Source organism: Neodothiora populina (genome assembly GCF_041146345.1).
Source record: "Neodothiora populina strain CPC 39397 chromosome Unknown canker_contig_3, whole genome shotgun sequence".
Classification (NCBI taxonomy): Eukaryota; Fungi; Ascomycota; class Dothideomycetes; order Dothideales; family Dothioraceae; genus Neodothiora; species Neodothiora populina.
The window spans coordinates 1,064,439-1,083,158 of NW_027191417.1; the positions used below are offsets into that span (position 1 = coordinate 1,064,439).

Consider the following 18,720-nt stretch of genomic DNA (forward strand, 5'->3'; position numbering starts at 1 on the left):
ATTAATATAGTAGATACAAGTCCTGTGCTCAGCGTGACTTCCTTTACCATCTCGGCATATTTCACTGATGTGCGCTGTCACGACATAATACCCAACATTCGCTTACCGATTCATCGCTTTCGCAATCTGCTTGTTCTTGCTCTCTGTATATCTGTATATACTGTACCATCATTTCGAGCCCTTGCGATATTGCTGTCACGTCGATCTAGTGATTCCCTAGAACGATGCACATGCCGATAGCGCCGACATGGCCTACGTTTTTCGCCGTCGCCATTCTCTTCCTCATCTGCATCGTCGAGCCGGTGCTCGCAGGCGGGTGGACATGTGGTGCAGTAGGCCTTAGCGCAGCAGTGCAAGCAGGATGTCCAGCAGCGAATCCAGTATCCTGCTCATCCATAGGAATGGCCAACAAGTAAGTATACCCAGCTCTCTTCCCACAGCCTGCCTGTCTGTCTGCTTGCCCCCAAGCATTCTCCCCTCACGGAAGCAATCTTCCCCGCATGCCACTTCCACCATCCATGACGCACAGACTTGAGTGGACTGTTGATTGACATGTGACACAAAACCAAAAGCTGCTGTCCGTCTGGGAATTATTGCGCCTATACCAGCGACCAACAAGCAGTGGGATGTTGTCCGAACGGACAGACGTGCTCAGGCTCCATTGATAATTGGGACGCTGGAGGAGGCGGATGGCAACAAACCACCACGACGGTCTGGCCTCAGACGAGTACCTGGGCGCCGACCACGACTTACTGGCAACCTTCGACGCACTATGTCACCACTGCGATACCGACGACAACAGTGTATGGAGGACTCGTGGTGACCAATGGCGTGTCCACGGTGTCGTCGCAGTACCTGCAACAGCAGACGACTACCCAGAACGTCTACGGGGCTTATTGCTCTACACTGTATGCGAACGGGGGCAACCTGCCCACGACGAGGGCAGGCGATTGCGGGACGATTCTGGTGTTGAGCGCAGGCACCAGGATCCTCAGCGACACCAGGATGTTGATCGGTGTCGCGAGCGTGGTTCTATTTCATTTGGCGACTTGATGAAGACAATCGGACGCCGGGTTCGCAATGTGAGCATCACGAGGCATGTCAGAAACCAAACGCAGTGATGTATATAATGAAGCAACGAAGCATAACGAGCACGCGTAACGAGGATGGAGACGATGTATATATTTCTTCTCCGTCACAAATCCATCCATACATGAAAACCACTTCCAAAAGTGTTCGTTCGGACAAGCGCCCGTTGCCGATCAGATCTGTAGGCTATGAAAACACCACGAGGCTCAGAGAGTTCAGATCGTGGAACGGATCTCAGATCCGTCCGGTGATTGGAAGGACGATTGTGGAGTGTAAGAGCAGATCTATCCCTCCCGAAAATGGTTCCTCCGTATGGGTTGTAGCGCCGCCCACATTATGACATCAGTATAAACCGTCAGATGCTCGAGCCAAACCCCGACAGGACGACTACGGACGAGATTTACCCCTCGCCTCAGCTAGTGCAATAATCATGTCCGTCGTAACAGTGACGAGTTGAATGGAAATACGTTTCATTGTTTTATATCCTCGAATCCCACTTGCTCACATTGGCATACATCTTTCTCCAACACCATTGACGGAAAAAAAAACCCATACATGCGTTCATTCACCCCAGCTTATATCCAAAGAAGCCTTCGACTACTCAGTAAACCAGCAAGTCTCGGATTCTCACCTTCAGTACCCTTACAGCAGACTTCAGCCATGTCTAGTATGTAGTTGCACTCGATCTCTTGTTGATTGATCCAATACCAACGTCAAGATACAGCCACTCCTCAGATCGAAAACACAAACATCAACACCGCACCCGGTGTCAGTCTAGACGACCGTCAGAAGCTGCTCGTGGGCTGCGTGCTTGACCTCTTCGCCGGTCGACCCAGCAAGGAGAAGCTCCAGCTCTGGACCGACGATGGCACATTCGAGGACCCTATCACTATAGCCAAGGGCCGAGACAAGTATGAGCCGCAATGGGTATGCAGTTGACCATTTGTTGAAATCAGTGTCCGTACGCTGACGTCCCGGTAACAGTACGGTCTGCGTGCCGCCTTCAGCGAGATCGAACGCATCTCGCATCAAGTCAACTCGTCCGGAAACCCCATCACCATGGACATGAAGACCCGCTACGTCGTCAAGGGCATCAGCAAGGAGCAGACCATTGCGTCGGTGGTCAACATCTTCGTCAACAGCGAGGGCAAGATCGAGAAAGTCGAGGATAAGTGGGACGGCCAGCTGCCCGACAGTGCATTCAAGAATGTGAGTTCTCTCTCCCAGCTGTTGAGCCCCGTATGGTGGATCAATTATGCGATTGGATGGGCCTTTTGGTGTTGGAGTTTTGTGTGGTACACTAGAATCTGGATGGTGAGGGCCATTTCGCTTCTCTTCGTCGTGTGCCTGAGGATAGAAACAGAAAAATGTGCCGTTTCTGATCTGGATGAATCGTCGCTAATGTACGATTTCTCGCAGGCTTTCCGACGTCTCAACGCCGTGACGGTGCCCAAGATGATCAACGTCCCCAAGAGCGACGCAGAAGATGCTAAGAAGGGCAACTAGGAGCATTTGCAAGGACTTGGCGTAGAGCATGAAGGAGACCAGCTCTAGTACAGCATAGTAGCTCCTGTATTCTATACTTATGTCTGATGACCCGCCGTGGCCACACTGAGGATCTCGTCTTCGAGACCAGAAACATGAATGACCTTGACCCGAGCATCCTCGAGTTTACGCCGACCCTGATTCTCTCCCACGAATTTCTCGGGCTCATTGACTCCAATACACACGGTACGAATCTTCGCCTGCAGCACCCGATCCACACAAGGCAAATTGCCGCTCAGCCGCAGATTGCACGGTTCCATAGTAGTATACAGCACCGCATCATCAGGAAGCACAGAAGCCATGTCAGCCTCGGCGACACCGCGGTCGGTGGCGAATTTGGCAAAACAGCATTGCTCGGCATGGGTATTGCCTGGCAGCTCGAGTGTGTAGCCAGTCGCCAGCACGGGAGATGCGGCGGACGGCGAGACGAGCAGGGCGCCGACACAGAAGTTTGTCGGCTTTGGTGGTGACTTTTTGGCTTCGGATAGGGCGAGGCGCATGTAGTGCTCGTGGCTCGTCATGGCTGAATTGGAGTTTCTGTTCTTCTGGTGTTTTGTTCCGTTGATGTGGTGATGTGTGAAGGACAGAAGAATGTGGATAGAAGTAGATTTGTGAATGATTAATTACACCAAGTCTACTGAATCTTCCAGACCCTTTGCACCCCTCCTTCGGTGGGGACAAGCTAAAGCGGTCTGGGTATTCGATTTTCTGATCATCTATCTTCACCACGAGAGCAGTATGACACACACTTGTGATGTACAAGTGCTACTCTCCGTTATATCATGGTGTGTAGACTGCAATCTGGGCGAGTGAGCCCAAAGATGTATTGCGGCAGTACAGTAGGTACACGGAGTAGTAAAGTGATGTAGTAAATTGACCCGCTAGGCCTCGGCACGCGTCGTCGCGTCTTCGGATGACGTCCACGCGTATATCACTTTCTGCAACAGATCAAAGCACTTTCGTACCGACCAGTCTTCATCAGTCCGCGAAACACATATCTTGCCAACATAGTGTTTGAGGATAAGACAACCAAGTCTGTGTGATCCGTCAACTTCTCCAGGTATGTCGTCTTCGCCAGAAATTGACCATCTCGAAGTCGGCGAACCTCCCGTCATCGATCCCTACAAAGTCCTCGGACTAGACAAATCGGCTACGCCCGAGCAAGTCAAGTCTGCATATCGAAGAGCAGCACTCAAGTCGCATCCAGGTATGTGATCTCATGCCAAACATGCATACCTTGTACCCGGCATACTGATCAACCTTGGTACAGACAAAGCAAAGGACGAGGACAAACAACAGGCTCATACCCGGTTCCAAGAAATCGCCCTTGCATATGCTGTCCTGAGCGATCCGACACGACGCAAGCGCTACGATGCCACCGGCCGCACCGACGAATCTCTCGATCTCGACGACGACGACTTCGACTGGGCATCCTTCTACCGAGAGCAGTTTGCAGATGTCATCAACCCAGACTCTATTGCCAGATTCAGCCAGGAGTACAAAGGCAGTGATGAAGAGCGGGAGGCTCTGCTAGCTGCCTACACTGACTTCGAGGGCGACATGGATCAGGTCTACGAGTATGTAATGGTCAGCAATCCCGCCGATGACGACGAGCGCTTCCGCGACATCCTCAACGCCGCTATCGAGGAAGGCGGGATTGAGTCTTTCCCAACGTTCACGAAAGAAACGAAAAAGAGCATCAAAGCTCGCATCAAGGCGGCCAAAGACGAAGGCAACGAAGCGGAAGAATATGCCAAAGAGCTGGGCGTGCATGACCAGCTATTCACCAAGAACAACCCAAAGAAATCAGGCAAGAAATCAGATCGAGGCAGCGAAGACGCGCTTGCCGCACTGATTCAGCAAAGGCAGAAGGGAAGGTCGGACAACTTTCTCGCCGACCTCGAAGCCAAATATGCCGCTCCATCCAGGAAGAAGAACGGCAAAAAGAGAGCCGAGCCGCTCGACGAACCGCCGGAAGAGGCTTTCCAGGCTACGGCAAAGAAATCGAGAAAAACAAAGTGATTGAATGCCGCTTTTTCCGAGACGCGCCGTCGTACTCGATTCACCTCCCGTTTTTACTTCAATTGTCGCGCTGATGGATATGGTTAAATTCGCGGACTGAACATTGACAGCTGTGGCCCTTGGCTTTACTCTGATCTTCACCTCTCTCTGCGAGCAGAGACCCAATGAGACTCTACAAGCATGCAATCAGGCTACCTGCAGAAGTATAACCTTGATCTCCGTTTGCCGAGAGAAGCGACCATAGGCTCGTTGCATACGCATACACCTATATCTCAAAGCAATAGCGTGTGTAGACAGATCTCAAATCCGGCGCTATATATGGTGTTGGATCGCAGGGGTAAGTCAATAACAGAGCTCTTAGCGACATGTTCGTCCAAGGATCATCTTGCCTGTATGGTAAGCATGACTTGGGTTTATTGCGACCGAAAGGGCGAGAGACCATAATCGTCGCTTGCTGTCAAGCAAACCACCAGAGCATCATTCCTGCTGCCATCTCATGCTGGCTCAGGATACCCCCAACCGACGCGCATGACAGTCACGATAACGGCACAAGACGTGCCGCATAGGATTTGGGGCAAGGGTGCGAGTACTTGTAAGGATGCAAGCGGACATTTTACAGTCGAAATTGCCCGATATAGCACAGATATAGCACAATACAATTATTCACACCAATGCTACAGAAGAGCACACTAGGCTTTAAGCGAGGCCGCATCGGACGTCTCTGTGCAGATGACCCTGTAAGCAGTAATGCATGCAGAGCACCTGGAAGCAGGCATACGCATGCTGTAAGCTGTGAAAGTGAATTGAATCATCACTGACGATCTCTTGTGTACTCTGCATAAGGTGAACAGGTCTTGATTAGACAGCCAGGTCCAGGTTCTATGCATGAGGTAGAGTAGTAAGAGACTTGTAGTTGAGTCGCAGTCACTTCGTACATGAACTTTATGTATCATGAGGTACCTAGGTACCTTGGGCTCGGAAGCGCACGGTCGCCTCGACTGTCAAGACATGTGGCTCAGTTGAAGTTATCCCATGGACACCTGCCTGACTTGTGACTGATGCTTCGCAGCTGTCAATATATATGCCTCTGTCTCGAGCAGATCTCATCTATGGCCTCGGCTTGTGATCTGATCACCAGCGCGCATCCGAACATGTGCCAACCTTGTGAGTGCCACCGGAAATTCCAACCGATATGGTATCCTGCGCATTCTGCATCTTGACAATGCACTGTCTAATGCTTGGCTTTCACTTCAATAGTTGTAAGCCAAACAGTGACCTGGGCAGCAATTGGCTATTCCGGCCGCGTTCTTCGTGGTCGTCCATGTGCCATTGATCCGCTCTGCGCACTCGAAAGCCTCACAGCTGCATTGGTGAGGGCGAACATTTTGATGGCTCCCCGCTGCCGGGTCCGAAATACTCCACCATAAGCCCTACTTCTCTGCATACCACTGAGCTTCCACTCTCGTTACTCCTCCGTGATATCCACACTTGAAGTCCAGACACGCGATTGTCTCAGACGAGATCCACATCTACCGCCTGGCCCAGAGGATCGCAACTAGCAGACGACGAGTTCCCGATCGGCAGACATCTTTGCCGTACGCTTGCTTAATCCGTCGCACGTGGCTTAGATCTACCCGGAGCCTCAATTCGAGCTCTCGGGTTTTGTAGATGTAGGGCCACGGAAGAGTCGTGCGAGCTGCCACTTGCGGATGCTCACATTCACCTTTTGAGACTGACAGATGTCCAGATACGGATAGTGTTCTGGCTTATCTGCATGCTTCATGCAAGGACCAAAAGTACCCTGGACGGAAGATACGTGGGGCCTTACAGTTGACTTCTCGTCCTCGACAACGCAGGCACGAACACAAGCTCTGATACTATAATCGGCGTCGTCATGCGGTCTATGCTGCTGGTTGTACGACAGCATCATCGTGGCATAGCCAACCATACATGAGCGAGTTCTGCAGACCGTTAACCCCCGCGGTCCTGCCTCCGCCTACAGTAAGTCGGACGCAAGTGACGTGTGGCCATGCACATGGCACATCTATTCTTACGAAGTACCCGGGAACGCCGACTTGCTCTCAACCGATGCCAAAAGCCAGTGTAGCAGCCGCAGCAGCTTGTTGGTGGACAAAGTTTCACTATGCAAAAGTGATACTGAGGAGGCGCCAGCTAGTACGATGGGTGTTTACTGGTAGATTCCCTCCTTCAGCCCTTCTATTGTCCGGTCCGCTCAGGCTGCGACTCAAGACGAATGCAAGCCATGTCGGAGAACCAGATACTCGCCACGTTCGATCTCCAGATATGGCGAATCGTGGGATCCTGCACCGGGTTGAAGGCCCTCCTGCGGCTCCGGGCATACTGCTCGAGATGCATCCGACCTTTAAAACAAGCCCATGCACCCTCCATCATCGTCCGTGGCATCACGTAGTCATCGAGCCTCACCTGCAGTCACTTCCCTTCCCTTTGCATATACTCGCCATCATCCACTCATAAGACATCTATATCTCGTCGTACTACCCTCCTGTGGTACATAACTATCTTTCCTACGTCGTGCAGCAATGGCTCTTCTCACCAAGGCTGCGTTCCTTGCCTCGGCACTATTGTCTACTCGGACGCTCGCACAGTCATGTGTATCCTATGGTGTTGACTTCCAAAGCGGTGGATCATACTTCCAGAACATAAGCTCTACCGATGACTTTTCGTTTGTTTCCGTATTCGAAGGGTGTATGTGATGCCTTGTGTCATGTTATGGCCATATGCTTACATCTGAAAAGGCCAGGATGATGTTGCCAACAACATCCTTGTTGACCCCAATGGAGATGAGTATCAGTGTACAGATACACCTCTACAGCCAGACGATACCAACCAAATGGCAACTTGGTAAACCATCTCTCGTCCTCTCGTTTAACACATTTACAACTTGACTGACACAAGGTAGCCCGATGCAAAAGGACGACATGTTCACGGGTGATTGGTCAGTGATCATAATTTCCAACAACGGAGACTCAGACCCTATTGCGTACGAACGTGACTTTTATGTCTCCGTTGGTGTACCGCAAACCTATACTGTAAGTTCACTTCGGATCTTCGGACTTGGTGGTTACTGATAAGGATTACAGTTTACCCCAACCCTCACACTTACTGCTGTGACTACCCCCATCCTCAGTGGGTTTCTCTGATCAAACCACTTACCCTTATCGGTGACTAACAGTCCACCAGATGTCACCAGCACGGACACTCAGACGTTTACCACGACCAGTACCGTCACTACCACTGTCCCATCCAAGACATATGTAAGTGTCTGAAGCTAGACCCTGCTAAGAGTTTCCCTTGAACAAGAACGGCTTTTCAGTAAAGGTATCTCGGTTGTCCTATAAGACAAGACTAACGTGGAGTAGTCCCCAACAGTCACTTCTACTCCGTCCAAGGTCACCACCACTATCACCAAGACCGTTGGCACAGTCAAAAAGACTGCTCGTGTTGTCATACCCAGCATCGTCACCAAGTCTCGCACAGCGACTTGCTCGATCCCTGCTAGACAAACCTTCCCCGATCCTACTTGCACAATCACCCCGACATTGGTCACGGCCGCAGCTCTTCAGACCGACGCAGCGAAGGCCAAATTCCGTCGTGTGCCGGACGCCATCGCCATTCTCGACCGTGACACCCGTATTGCGGAGAGAAAGGCTCGTCTGGCCGAGAGGAGAGCTATTGCGAAGCGCACTCCCGACGCTGCCACTGTCACTGTCACTGGTATATGATCCTCTGATCCGTTTTTGTATAAGCTTGCCTGACTAAAGTAATCTTTCTAGACACCAACACTGCCGATTACATCACCACGACGACGACCTCGACGGCGCCGACCTCGACCATGAGCATCACTGTGGCGGCGTCCATCACCACGACTCTGACCACCACGACTACAGTCCAGAGCGGCAAGACCACTCTTCCCGTCGTGACCGTCACAGCGGGTAAGTTATTTTTCTCTTCTCCTTTGCCTCTTCTCGTCAAACTTCATTCCAATCCCGTGCATATGAAAAACCACAAATTACTAATCCAACCACCCCTTGCAGCAACACCAACCGTCACCAAGACCAGATACACAGTCCTGACAACAACGGTTGCGACCTCTACGCGCACGCAGACCATCACCGTGACGAGCACTTTTGTGCCCACGGCGTCTGCGTCCATCTGTCGTATCAAGGGCGGTGTGATGAAGTGATGAAGTATTTCTTGTCTTCTGGGAAGTGGAGAGAAGTCAAAGAAACAGGGCTTGAGCTGAGCTCACTATGCAGATAGTTCGCTGTCCTTCGGCGCCTCGCACATCTCTTGCCTTCCTATTTGCGTCTTTCGTGCGGCTTTCAATGGAAAAACCGGTCTTCTCGGGCGGTGGCTGCTAATCGATTCGTCTAAGATGGTCTTTTTCGATCTTCCGTCTGTTTTGAAGCTCTAGTCTACCGCATATTTGCAGTGTTACTCGACGAGATATCTCTTTGCTTCATCGTACACTCAGATGTGATTTCCTTTTTTTTTGTTCTCCTAGAAAATATGACTGATGTGTATACCCCTGAGTACCTATACGTATGTGTATACTGCTGACCATGGGTATACCCCAACATTACCGAGCCTCCGAAGCGGACGCAACGGAAAGACTTCTGAACCCCTCAGATCAATAACGCGTGTTTGTGAATATAAATATACATGCATAATCTCTCCTTAGCCTCATTTTCCTCTCTTCGACCTATCGTCCAAGTCTCAAGCATTTACAGCACATCTACAATGCAATCGAGATCTTCGGGGGGGTTGGACGGCTTCGTCTTCCTGGCATGGCATGGCATGTGCATGCGAGCATCGAAAAGAAAAGGCTCAGGTATGTCTTTTCTCGGGCAGTCTAGAAGGACGGTTCACGACACGATGAGGCACGCTTACTGTACGGCGCCTTGGCTGGGGTTTCGGTAGTGATGGTTGAGTACCGGGATGGCAATCAGAACATCAAGATCAGGGAAAGGCACACAGAGAGAGATGAAGGGGCTAGGGACGCATGAGGCAAAGGTACGTGGCAATAGCAAATGATAGAAGAGGATTTGACTTGTCCTGTTTCATTGGAGCATTATACCGAGGTCTTTCCAGGGGCTAGTGAAGAAAGAATAAAACTGCACTTCTTTAGTGAAGTGGACAGCGAAGCCCGCCTACCGCGCTGCATGATGATTTCGGTGCGCAAGCACTACACTGACATCATCAAGCGTAATTGACGCAGCGATTCGTCTGAAGTTGTACCAGGCAAACAGAGGGTATCTGCTTGCTTGACCTGAGGTGCACCAGACGATACCTCCGCGAGTATGCGTCCCGGCACTATACAGCCATCTGGCCATGGATAGTCTGTTCTTGACAGGATATGCCTGACTTTGCACACATGGTCCTCGGTACTGTAAATCCAGCAGTCGGGCTCGGACACTCAAGCCAAATTTGCCGGGCCAAGGCACTGCTCGCTGGATTCAATGCGTGACGAGGCACGACAACACCTCTCAAGTCGAGTGGTATGTACATATGCCATGACCAGATGCCGTGAGGGGGCCGTGGCAGTGTCAAGAGGCGAGAGAGAGAAGAGATGGCAAGCAAGAGGAGAACGAAGCTCAAGATGCAAACACTCTGACATTCAAGTCCACACTGCCGGTGGCAATGACACATCGTATGCTGACCTTGGCCACATCGTCCTCGGTTTTCGATTTGACAGCCGAGTCTCCGTTCGTCGGGGGCACGTCTTTGATGACACCCGGCGCCCATCGCATGCTGCTCACAAAATGGCCGTGGGCATCTTCAACGGTCTTGACACACTTGCCCTCTTGAGCAAGATCCCAGCAGCGTATGGTCTTGTCGTCGCTACAGCTGAGCAGATATTTGCCTCCCGGGTGAAAGACCAATGCTCGGACCCAATTGTCGTGACCAACGAGAGTCTTGATCAGAGTGCCTCTGCAATCCCACAATTTGATAAGTTTATCCCTGCCAGCAGTAGCTACAAATTCGGCGGAACTGGCCGACGACGGGGGTTTCTTGAGACCAGCGAGGGTAGCCAGGTGTGTGTAAGCGGTGGGAGGTGCGAATGCGCAACACTCGATGACATGCTCGTGACCAACGAATGTAACCTTGGCATCACCCGAGGCAGCGTCCCACAACCTAGCAGTCTGATCGTTGGAGACCGAAAGAAGCCATCTTCCGTCAAAGCTGGGGGCAACATCGCGCACCCAGTCGGCATGACCTCTGATAGTTTTGACACAGTAACCTGTTGTGACGTCCCATATACGAATGGACTTGTCTCGACTCGCACTGGCCAGTAAATTGCCGGAAGTAGGTGCTCCAGCGGCGCCCGAAGGGATGAATCGCACTGCGGAGACACTGTGATCATGGCCTGGTAGGGTGCGTATATTCTTGTACTCATCACTCGGGTCCCATAGCTTGATTGTTAGATCTGAACTGCAGCTCGCCAGCAATGTAGCACCCCTTGGACCTCCATAGTCGACGTCCAGGACACCCTTTGTGTGGCCCTTGACGGTACGCTCGAGTTCACCGAGTTCCCAGTCCCAGATCTTGATAGTCGTATCTTCGGAGCCAGAAGCCAGTGATGAAAAGACGGGGTGGAATGCAACGCAGGTGACCGGTTGTCTATGCGATTGGAGCGTGTGACGGGCAGGAGCTCGAGGCAGCCATGAAAGAGGGTCCTGATTCCGGCGAGACAAAGAGGTGGGAGTGGCAGAATCTAACTCTGATTGTAGAGAGTTGGTTCGCGACTCGAGATCCATGATCTGGAACCGGGTACTTGTGCTTTAGTAGAGGCAATGGCTTTGTGGACAGACAGGACATGGTGAGTGGTAAGTTGTTGGGGCACACACCTTCTTCTGCAAGCGCACCACACTCGTCCATTTCTTCTCCAGGAGACCTTCATATTTCTTGCGGGTAGACTCGTCAAAGGAGTCGCCAATGTTCAGCTCTTCTCTGAGTGCTGCAGCAGTGTTGGGTAGATTTGCGGCGGTGAGATAGGCGATGAGAGACTTGTGGCTATCAGCACATCAGCCTTTGGCTTCGACACAGAGCAGCAGCGGAAGAGGAAAAGAAGGGCTCGCAAAGAAGAGGCGATAGAAGAGGCGATGACTTACAGCTCATCAGCCTGTCTTTGTGTCAAAAGGTTCGTCATGTTGTTGTGCGCTGTAATGTTTTGTATACGGAGACGGCGCCTGGCCAAGAAAACAATGGCTAGGGGCGGTACAGGCAAGGTGCGCGACACGAGAATCAAGTGCTGCGAGACGACTCAGGGAAGCACACACGCGCTGTGCCCGAATCTATGACTGAACCTGCAGCAAGAATAAGAACAATGTGAAGCAACCACAATACACTTCTCCTCACCCTGAGTCCTGCCGAGTGCGGTTCAACAAAGGTGAATAAGGGCAGTTGCGGCGATTGGCGGGGTTGCGGAGGTGGCAGCAGATGACGGGGGCGCAACGATACCCAATTGCTGCAGTATAACGACAGCGAGAAAGCTATTACGACTGATCGAGAAGTAGTAGAAGGAGGTATAGCAGATGGGATGGCAATTATTATATGCCCTGCGTAGGTACAGTAGGCTGTGAGGCAAGTCTGAGACTTGATACCTCAAGGTATTCCTCCGTACCGTATTCGCACTTCTTTTGGTTGTAGACTGTCGGTATGACAGTATGAGTGAGTCAGGTACAGCAATATACAGCCCAGAGACAAACAAATACCGTACACAATATACGCAGGTACACTACTAAGGGAATTATCATTATTGTTATCATTATTATTCGTTGTTGATGCCCTTTGGGCGTGCAGCAAGGCAGATGGTGTCAATGCTCGGCGTCGGCACCCAATTAGAAAACAAATGCACAAATAATAATAAATGCACAGCGGGGGACGGACTTAGGTTCACTGCAGTATATGCTTTGTATACATGCGTGTTTACAGCATTTGTTGTTATCCTCTCTCACTCTCACAACCCTACTCTAGCCACTTTTCACTCCACTATTACCCCGATCCGCCCACTCTCTTCCGTCTTGCATCACGGTAAGAAATAAGAAGCTCAGTGATCTGGATCTTTGACTGGACATAAACGTCGCAACCTGTCGACAACTTCCCTGAGTTAACTTGTCGACCTCATCATCGGCAAGCACGTCACTGCGCCCACCCCTCGACGCACAAAAACACCTTGGCGTGAATGAATAAATAAATAGAGATAAACACGCTTCCTGATCCCTGTCGCAAACAACAGTCTGGGACACCCTCGGATACTGCCTTTCCAATCGTTCCTCCTCGACCCCACCTGCACAGCCTGTCATGGGTGACAAAGAGGAAGACTTCAGCAACCTACCGCTGCCCGAGCGCTTTGCACATAAAGTATGGAAGGTGCGCAAGGAAGCCTATGAGGCAGCCACCAAAGAATTCAAGACCGCTCAACCCAACTCTCCCATTGTGCGAGAGTTCACCCAGGATTCAGGTCTATGGAAGGCCGCTGTTGCCGACTCCAACGTCGCTGCGCAACAAGAAGCTCTCATCGCATATGGCGCATTCCTGGAGATCGCCGGACCTAATGGCGCCTCCCGGTAATTCTTATCTCACCACGCGTGCAGCTACGTCGCTTGGAAAGATGGTTACTGACATACCTGCTCATAGCACGCGCTCACATACCATCCAACCGATAGTCGAAAAAGGCCTTACGGGTAGACCGGCAGCTAAAGCGGCTGCCTTGGAGGCTCTTCTGCTACTTATAGAGCTGGACAAGGCCGAGCCCGTCATGGAAGAGCTCCTTCCTTTCATGACCCACAAACAACCCAAGGTCACCACCGCTGCTCTAGCGGCCTTGACTGCAGTCTACCATGCCTACGGAGTCAAGACAGTAGAACCCAAGCCCGTCATCAAGCTCTTGCCCAAACCTTATGGCCATGCCGATAAAAACGTCCGAGCAGAAGCCCAGAATCTGACCGTGGAGCTCTACCGATGGCTGAAGGATGCCATGAAACCCCTCTTCTGGGGCGAGCTCAAGCCTGTCCAGCAGACCGACCTGGAGAAGTTGTTCGAAAAGGTCAAGGATGAACCGCCACCCAAGCAGGAGAGGCTGCTGCGATCTCAACAAGAAGCCGCCGAGATGGCTGCCGAAGATCCATCTGCAGGCCAGGTGGAAGATGAAGCAGAAGACGACGAAGCAGCTGTCGACCTCGAGCCCGAGTTCGAAGCCGTCGATGTTTTTGCAAAGATGCCCAAGGATCTCAACGAGCGCTTGGGCTCATCAAAGTGGAAGGACAGAAAAGAAGTGCTCGAAGAGGTTCACACCGCGGTCAACCATCCCGCTATTCAAGAAGGTCCTTTCGATGACTTGATTCGGGGTCTAGCGAAAAGTATGAAGGACGCCAACATTGCCGTCGTCACCATAGCAGCGAACATTGTCGAGATACTTGCAAACGGTCTCAAGAAATCATTCGCCAAATATAGATCTTCCATCGTCTCGCCCATACTTGAGCGATTCAAGGAGAAGAAGCAGTCCGTCACCGATGCGTTGGCAGCCGCCTTAGATGCAGTCGCTGCCGCTACAAGCATCCAGGACAACATCGAGGAGATCCTGGAGTTTATGAAGCACAAGAATCCTCTCGTCAAGCTCGAGACCGCCCGCTTCCTCACTCGCTCACTTAAGGCTACCAAACAGGCACCGAACCCCCCTGAGATCAAGCCTATGGCCGACGCCGCAATCAAATTGTTGACGGAATCCTTAGAAACGACTCGAAATGCCGGTGCTGAGGTGCTCGGTGTGCTGTGGAAGATCATGGGAGATAGAAACATGCTCGCTCATCTCGACGGTTTGGATGAAATCAGGAAAACCAAAGTCAAGGAGTACTGCGACCAGGCTGAGGTCAAGTCAAAGTGGAAGCCCAAGGCCGCTCCACCTCCCAAGCCTGCAGCAGCCCCTGCTGCAAAGAAACCCGCACTCGGCAAGAGACCAGCTCCCGTTGCGAAGAAAGCAGCTCCTCCGGTACGAAGACCTGTCACACCTATGGAAGAGCCAGAGGAGCCTGCACCTGCGACTACACCATTAGCAGCCAGACCTACCAGCCGACCAGCCACAAAGCTGGCCCCCAAGGGCTTGCAAAGACCTGGCATTGGAGGACTGAAAAAGCCTGGCTCCTCAATTGCTTCTCCAAGAAAGCCTGCGCAACCAGCTGCACCAGTCGAGGAAGACCCGCCTACGCCAGCGCCTCGCGTTGCGGCTCCCGGACGCAGCCTTGCAGCACGACCATTGGGCAAGCCCAACTTTGGCCAAAGCATTGACACGCCTCCAATTGAGCAAGCCCCACAACCACCTACCCATAACTCGACATTGAGCAATGCAGAACGCGCAGAGCTTTCTGATCTGCGATCCGAAGTTGAATACCTCCGTCAGCAGAATAGCGATCTGCGGACCGACAAACTCAAACTTGGCAGTCAGATCCACGAGCTACAAAACCAGAATGCTCAGCTCATCGAGGACCACACTCGCGATGTGCTCGGCATCAAGGCCAAAGAGACTCAGCTCGTTCGCGCCAGGAGTGATGCCGAGGCGGCAGAGGAACGGGCGTCCGCACTGACGCGCGAAGTCGAGCGCCTCAAGCGCGAGGTCGGTCGACTAGGCAGGCAAGAACGAGAGGACGCATACGCGCATGATCACTCTAACGGCATGAATGGTAGTATGCGCTTTGATGGCGGCGGCTTCGGCGCCAACCTCGGCCGACCTTCATACGGCGGCACCAAAAGCAGCTACCAACAAAGTCACAACTCTTTCGGCTCCCGTGATCACGAGTCTACTTCGGAGGGCAAGGAGAATATACCAGACGATTCTGATAACCAGGAGTCTTCGCAGCCACAACGCAAACTCAGCCCTACATACGGCCTCTTAGCTTCACGAGCGGGATCGAATGGTCACTCGCGCGATCACTCCAGCAGTGGGCGCAACAGTCCGGCGTCCCTTGGAGGTAGCATATTGGCTGGCGCCAACGGCGGTGCTGCGCCCGAGGCAAGAAGTTCCATGTCTAGGACATCGAGCGATGGAGTCGAGAGCTGGAGGCGTGCGGCTGAGGTGACACAGAACTTGAAGGCCAGGATTGAGATGATGAAGGTGAGTGAATTTGCTTGCTTGTCGTTCTAGTGCAGGCCTTTGACTAACTACGCATCAGGCCAAGCAAGCCAGCCTGGCGAACCGACATGCGTAAAAGCAGACCGGTTGAGTCTAATGTATTATTGTGATCGAACGTGGTGGCATTGGCATAGGAGTTCTGGTGTGGATTCCATGCATGAAATGTCCGTATCTGACACGCGGGATGAAATCGGAGTCCTCATAAGCTTCTTCGACAGTGTAGAAGGGGAAAGCTTTTTTGTGGTCGGGGTGCAGAACTTTTGCCCTCCTTCTTCATGTTTCCCACGCATGCATTTCTTTTTACTCCGGGCTTATGGAGTTTGGAGGGGATGTTTCTTTTTCTTCCTTCTCCTTGGATTATATACCACTCTGTCTCGTTTGACCCACGCATTTGTTGGGACTCACTTTTGATGCCATCCGCCACGAGCTTTGCTAACGTTCTCTTGTACTTTTACATGTTCGTTCGCCATGTCAATCGGAAGGGAAATGTAGAGTACGAAGTTCTTGAGTTTCCGCGAACCACCGACAACAGGATGATGTCGGATTCACTGCATGACATTGTTCAAGTGACACGAAAGACAGGGTCACCCCCGGTTGCTTTCGCAGATGACAATTCCCAAAACCTCATATTTCTCCCATGCCATGCACAACGACACTACATCCCCTACACATGACCCCAAGTCATGCCACGCCAACCAACGATCCACCTAACAAGTAGCAGCGCCCTTAACCTTGGGCACCGAACTCATGTCCTTGGGTAAATACATAATCTCCGCCGGACACCCATCACCCTCGCCCACGGGCTCCACAGGCACAAAGACGCCATTGGCCACGCTGCCCCGCACGTTGAACGTGTACTCGACCTGGTACAGCTCGTGGCCGTCGCAGGACAGCGAGGCGGCGGCGCCGTGGCCGGCTCGAAGCGCGGCGAGGATTTCCGTCTCTGTGTAGTTTTGCGTGGAGCTGGGGTAGATTCCGGCCGAGGCGAGATACTTTAATGGCACTGGTTAGTCATGTTCCTTTTTATTTTATTTTTTATCTTGAATGTGGGTATGGATGGAGACAGAGAAAGCAAAACAAAGGGAACTCTTACGTCGTAGGTGGGCAGAGACTGGAATAGGTCGACGGTCTGCTGGAAGAAATCCACGACTTCTTCTTGCGCCGTGTAGTCTGTGTAACACGAAGGATTCAGAGTCGAGTAGCTGTTGATTTGCGGCCGACGAGTCAGTTCGATAGGTTCCCATATATACAGTACAAGTGCTCATATAAGAGCCCGTGTCGAAAAGGGTGGCGCGCGACAACGGGGTCCTCTGTTGTTCCTCTTCTTACCATGTTCCGTGCTTTCCCCACTCGTGCTCCCAGAAGCTCTCGTCGCCTCCGCTCTGGTCTTTCCAGTACGTCTGCATCAGATCCAAGAGGTCGTCCCTGCCCGCTGATTCAAGGATGCATGAGATGTTCGTGTACTGCCTGTTCTTGTCGCACGTCGACGTGTAGCTTCCATCGCAGTAGTCAGGCCAGAGGCCATGGATGGTCCAGTGGTCTTCCGGGCCAGTCGCTGGCTTGGTGTCCCAGAACTGCACCTGGAGCACTTGGCCTTGCACCTCGGTGCAGCACGTGTTGGACGAGGTGGACTGGCAGGACAAAGGTGCCGAGGATCCGAGGGGGCATACGGCGGGCGACCCAGCGAGTACTGTGTCGGATAGTGACAGCGCCACCAGAGCCAGCGGCGACAGAGTGCGGATGAGACCCATGCCCGAAAACGAGATTATAGCTCCAAAGCTCGAGTATAGAGTTATGGTATGGTGATGTTGATACACTGATGGACCTACCTGGGTTCGGAAACAACGGCTTTTATACCTCGAAACACTCGATCGTTGCCCGAGTATGTTTTGCCTGAAATGGTCTTAACACGTCTTTACACATGACAGATAGAGTGCAGCTGGCCTACATCTACAGATAGCGAACGGTCAATTGCATTTGTGAAGCGGCCAACACCGGCAGCGAATGATCCCGCCAAGGCCTTTCGACCTTCTTCTTCGATGTTGGTGTTAGAGACAAATGATCGTCACCGTGCGATGCAATATATAGTACCTTAGTCGCGGACTATCGGAGCGCTGTAGTGTATAAAACCTAAATGTCCAAGCACGTCGCAGGTCGAGTGGCTACGAGCGAAGTACAGCAGTCATCATAGGGTTGGTTTAACGTGCACTAAACAAAGCACAAGCATGCCTCGACATAGGGTGAGGTACCTTAAGCTACTGCGCGCACAGGGTACCTCGTACCAAGATACGCCAGGAACACTGACGATAAGCTCCATATTGCGGGTACGATGACATGAAACACACAAGAGACATCTTACACAAGGAATATCACACGAGGATTGGTTCAGCTGCATACACAGCATCGCTTGATACGCTATCCTGATCTCGTCACAACGATCAATTGTCTAGAGGTACGTGCATTGGTCGTAAACGTGATCCTTTACGGAGTACTGCACTGATTACTTTACTCTTCGTGTTCCTCAACTAGGATGCCCTTTACAAGTAGTGAGAGATTCGCAAGACGACTCGAATGTGGGGTGAGGATGCAGGTCCGAGGAATACAACCGAGACATCTTCTAGTCAGGCACTAGTGCCGAGAACCGTAGCGTGCTGGTAAAGAATTATCAATTGAAATGATACTCACCTCTCCTCTCATGTGATTCAGGAGCGCCTTGTAGGATGCGCTGTGCCCTCAAATACCAAGCCACTGCCTCACATACTAACCCAAAATTCGGAGTTACACGATATTGTAACGTTGCTTAACATACAAGCTCCGTTTGGCTTCACTTACGGACCAGACTGTCGAAAGCTTGTCGTCTTGGTAGGTAAATGAGGCGGATCCGAATCAACGAG

At 51.9% G+C, this 18,720-nt stretch overlaps 8 protein-coding genes across 10 annotated transcripts; 5 read left to right on the plus strand and 3 right to left on the minus strand.

The window, feature by feature from the left end:
- Positions 1-224: 224 nt before the first annotated feature.
- Positions 225-1,053, plus strand: AAFC00_004762 (uncharacterized protein; the record flags this gene model as incomplete). Of its 2 annotated transcripts, none has more annotated exons than XM_069344445.1 (2): positions 225-412; positions 573-1,053. In XM_069344445.1, 2 exons carry the CDS (start codon positions 225-227, stop codon positions 1,051-1,053), a joined length of 669 nt encoding a protein of 222 aa, XP_069196872.1. The 2 variants fall into 2 exon arrangements, with proteins under 2 accessions (XP_069196872.1, XP_069196873.1); XM_069347781.1 differs by having other exon boundaries at positions 231-412.
- A 591-nt stretch (positions 1,054-1,644) lies between these two features.
- AAFC00_004763 (uncharacterized protein) lies at positions 1,645-2,595 on the plus strand (the record flags this gene model as incomplete). 2 transcript variants are annotated; one of them, XM_069344446.1, is made up of 4 exons in its annotated part: positions 1,645-1,756; positions 1,814-2,016; positions 2,074-2,298; positions 2,509-2,595. In XM_069344446.1, 4 exons carry the CDS (start codon positions 1,645-1,647, stop codon positions 2,593-2,595), a joined length of 627 nt encoding a protein of 208 aa, XP_069196874.1. The 2 variants fall into 2 exon arrangements, with proteins under 2 accessions (XP_069196874.1, XP_069196875.1); XM_069344447.1 differs by having other exon boundaries at positions 1,750-1,756.
- A 77-nt stretch (positions 2,596-2,672) lies between these two features.
- On the minus strand, positions 2,673-3,155 carry AAFC00_004764 (uncharacterized protein; the record flags this gene model as incomplete). Its single annotated transcript, XM_069344448.1, has 1 exon — positions 2,673-3,155. The coding sequence occupies one exon, from the start codon at positions 3,153-3,155 to the stop codon at positions 2,673-2,675; it is 483 nt and encodes a 160-aa protein (XP_069196876.1).
- A 541-nt stretch (positions 3,156-3,696) lies between these two features.
- On the plus strand, positions 3,697-4,656 carry AAFC00_004765 (uncharacterized protein; the record flags this gene model as incomplete). Its single annotated transcript, XM_069344449.1, has 2 exons — positions 3,697-3,841; positions 3,905-4,656. 2 exons carry the CDS (start codon positions 3,697-3,699, stop codon positions 4,654-4,656), a joined length of 897 nt encoding a protein of 298 aa, XP_069196877.1.
- Positions 4,657-7,217: 2,561 nt separating this feature from the next.
- Positions 7,218-8,881, plus strand: AAFC00_004766 (uncharacterized protein; the record flags this gene model as incomplete). Its single annotated transcript, XM_069344450.1, has 8 exons — positions 7,218-7,383; positions 7,434-7,539; positions 7,598-7,727; positions 7,779-7,824; positions 7,879-7,952; positions 8,058-8,412; positions 8,472-8,630; positions 8,733-8,881. 8 exons carry the CDS (start codon positions 7,218-7,220, stop codon positions 8,879-8,881), a joined length of 1,185 nt encoding a protein of 394 aa, XP_069196878.1.
- A 1,411-nt stretch (positions 8,882-10,292) lies between these two features.
- On the minus strand, positions 10,293-11,848 carry AAFC00_004767 (uncharacterized protein; the record flags this gene model as incomplete). The annotated part of the gene is made up of 3 exons (XM_069344451.1): positions 10,293-11,459; positions 11,547-11,712; positions 11,811-11,848. 3 exons carry the CDS (start codon positions 11,846-11,848, stop codon positions 10,293-10,295), a joined length of 1,371 nt encoding a protein of 456 aa, XP_069196879.1.
- A 1,154-nt stretch (positions 11,849-13,002) lies between these two features.
- Positions 13,003-15,902, plus strand: AAFC00_004768 (uncharacterized protein; the record flags this gene model as incomplete). The annotated part of the gene is made up of 3 exons (XM_069344453.1): positions 13,003-13,268; positions 13,339-15,808; positions 15,867-15,902. The coding sequence occupies 3 exons, from the start codon at positions 13,003-13,005 to the stop codon at positions 15,900-15,902; spliced, it is 2,772 nt and encodes a 923-aa protein (XP_069196880.1).
- A 631-nt stretch (positions 15,903-16,533) lies between these two features.
- On the minus strand, positions 16,534-17,577 carry AAFC00_004769 (uncharacterized protein; the record flags this gene model as incomplete). Its single annotated transcript, XM_069344454.1, has 3 exons — positions 16,534-16,818; positions 16,920-17,028; positions 17,156-17,577. 3 exons carry the CDS (start codon positions 17,575-17,577, stop codon positions 16,534-16,536), a joined length of 816 nt encoding a protein of 271 aa, XP_069196881.1.
- Positions 17,578-18,720: the final 1,143 nt, after the last annotated feature.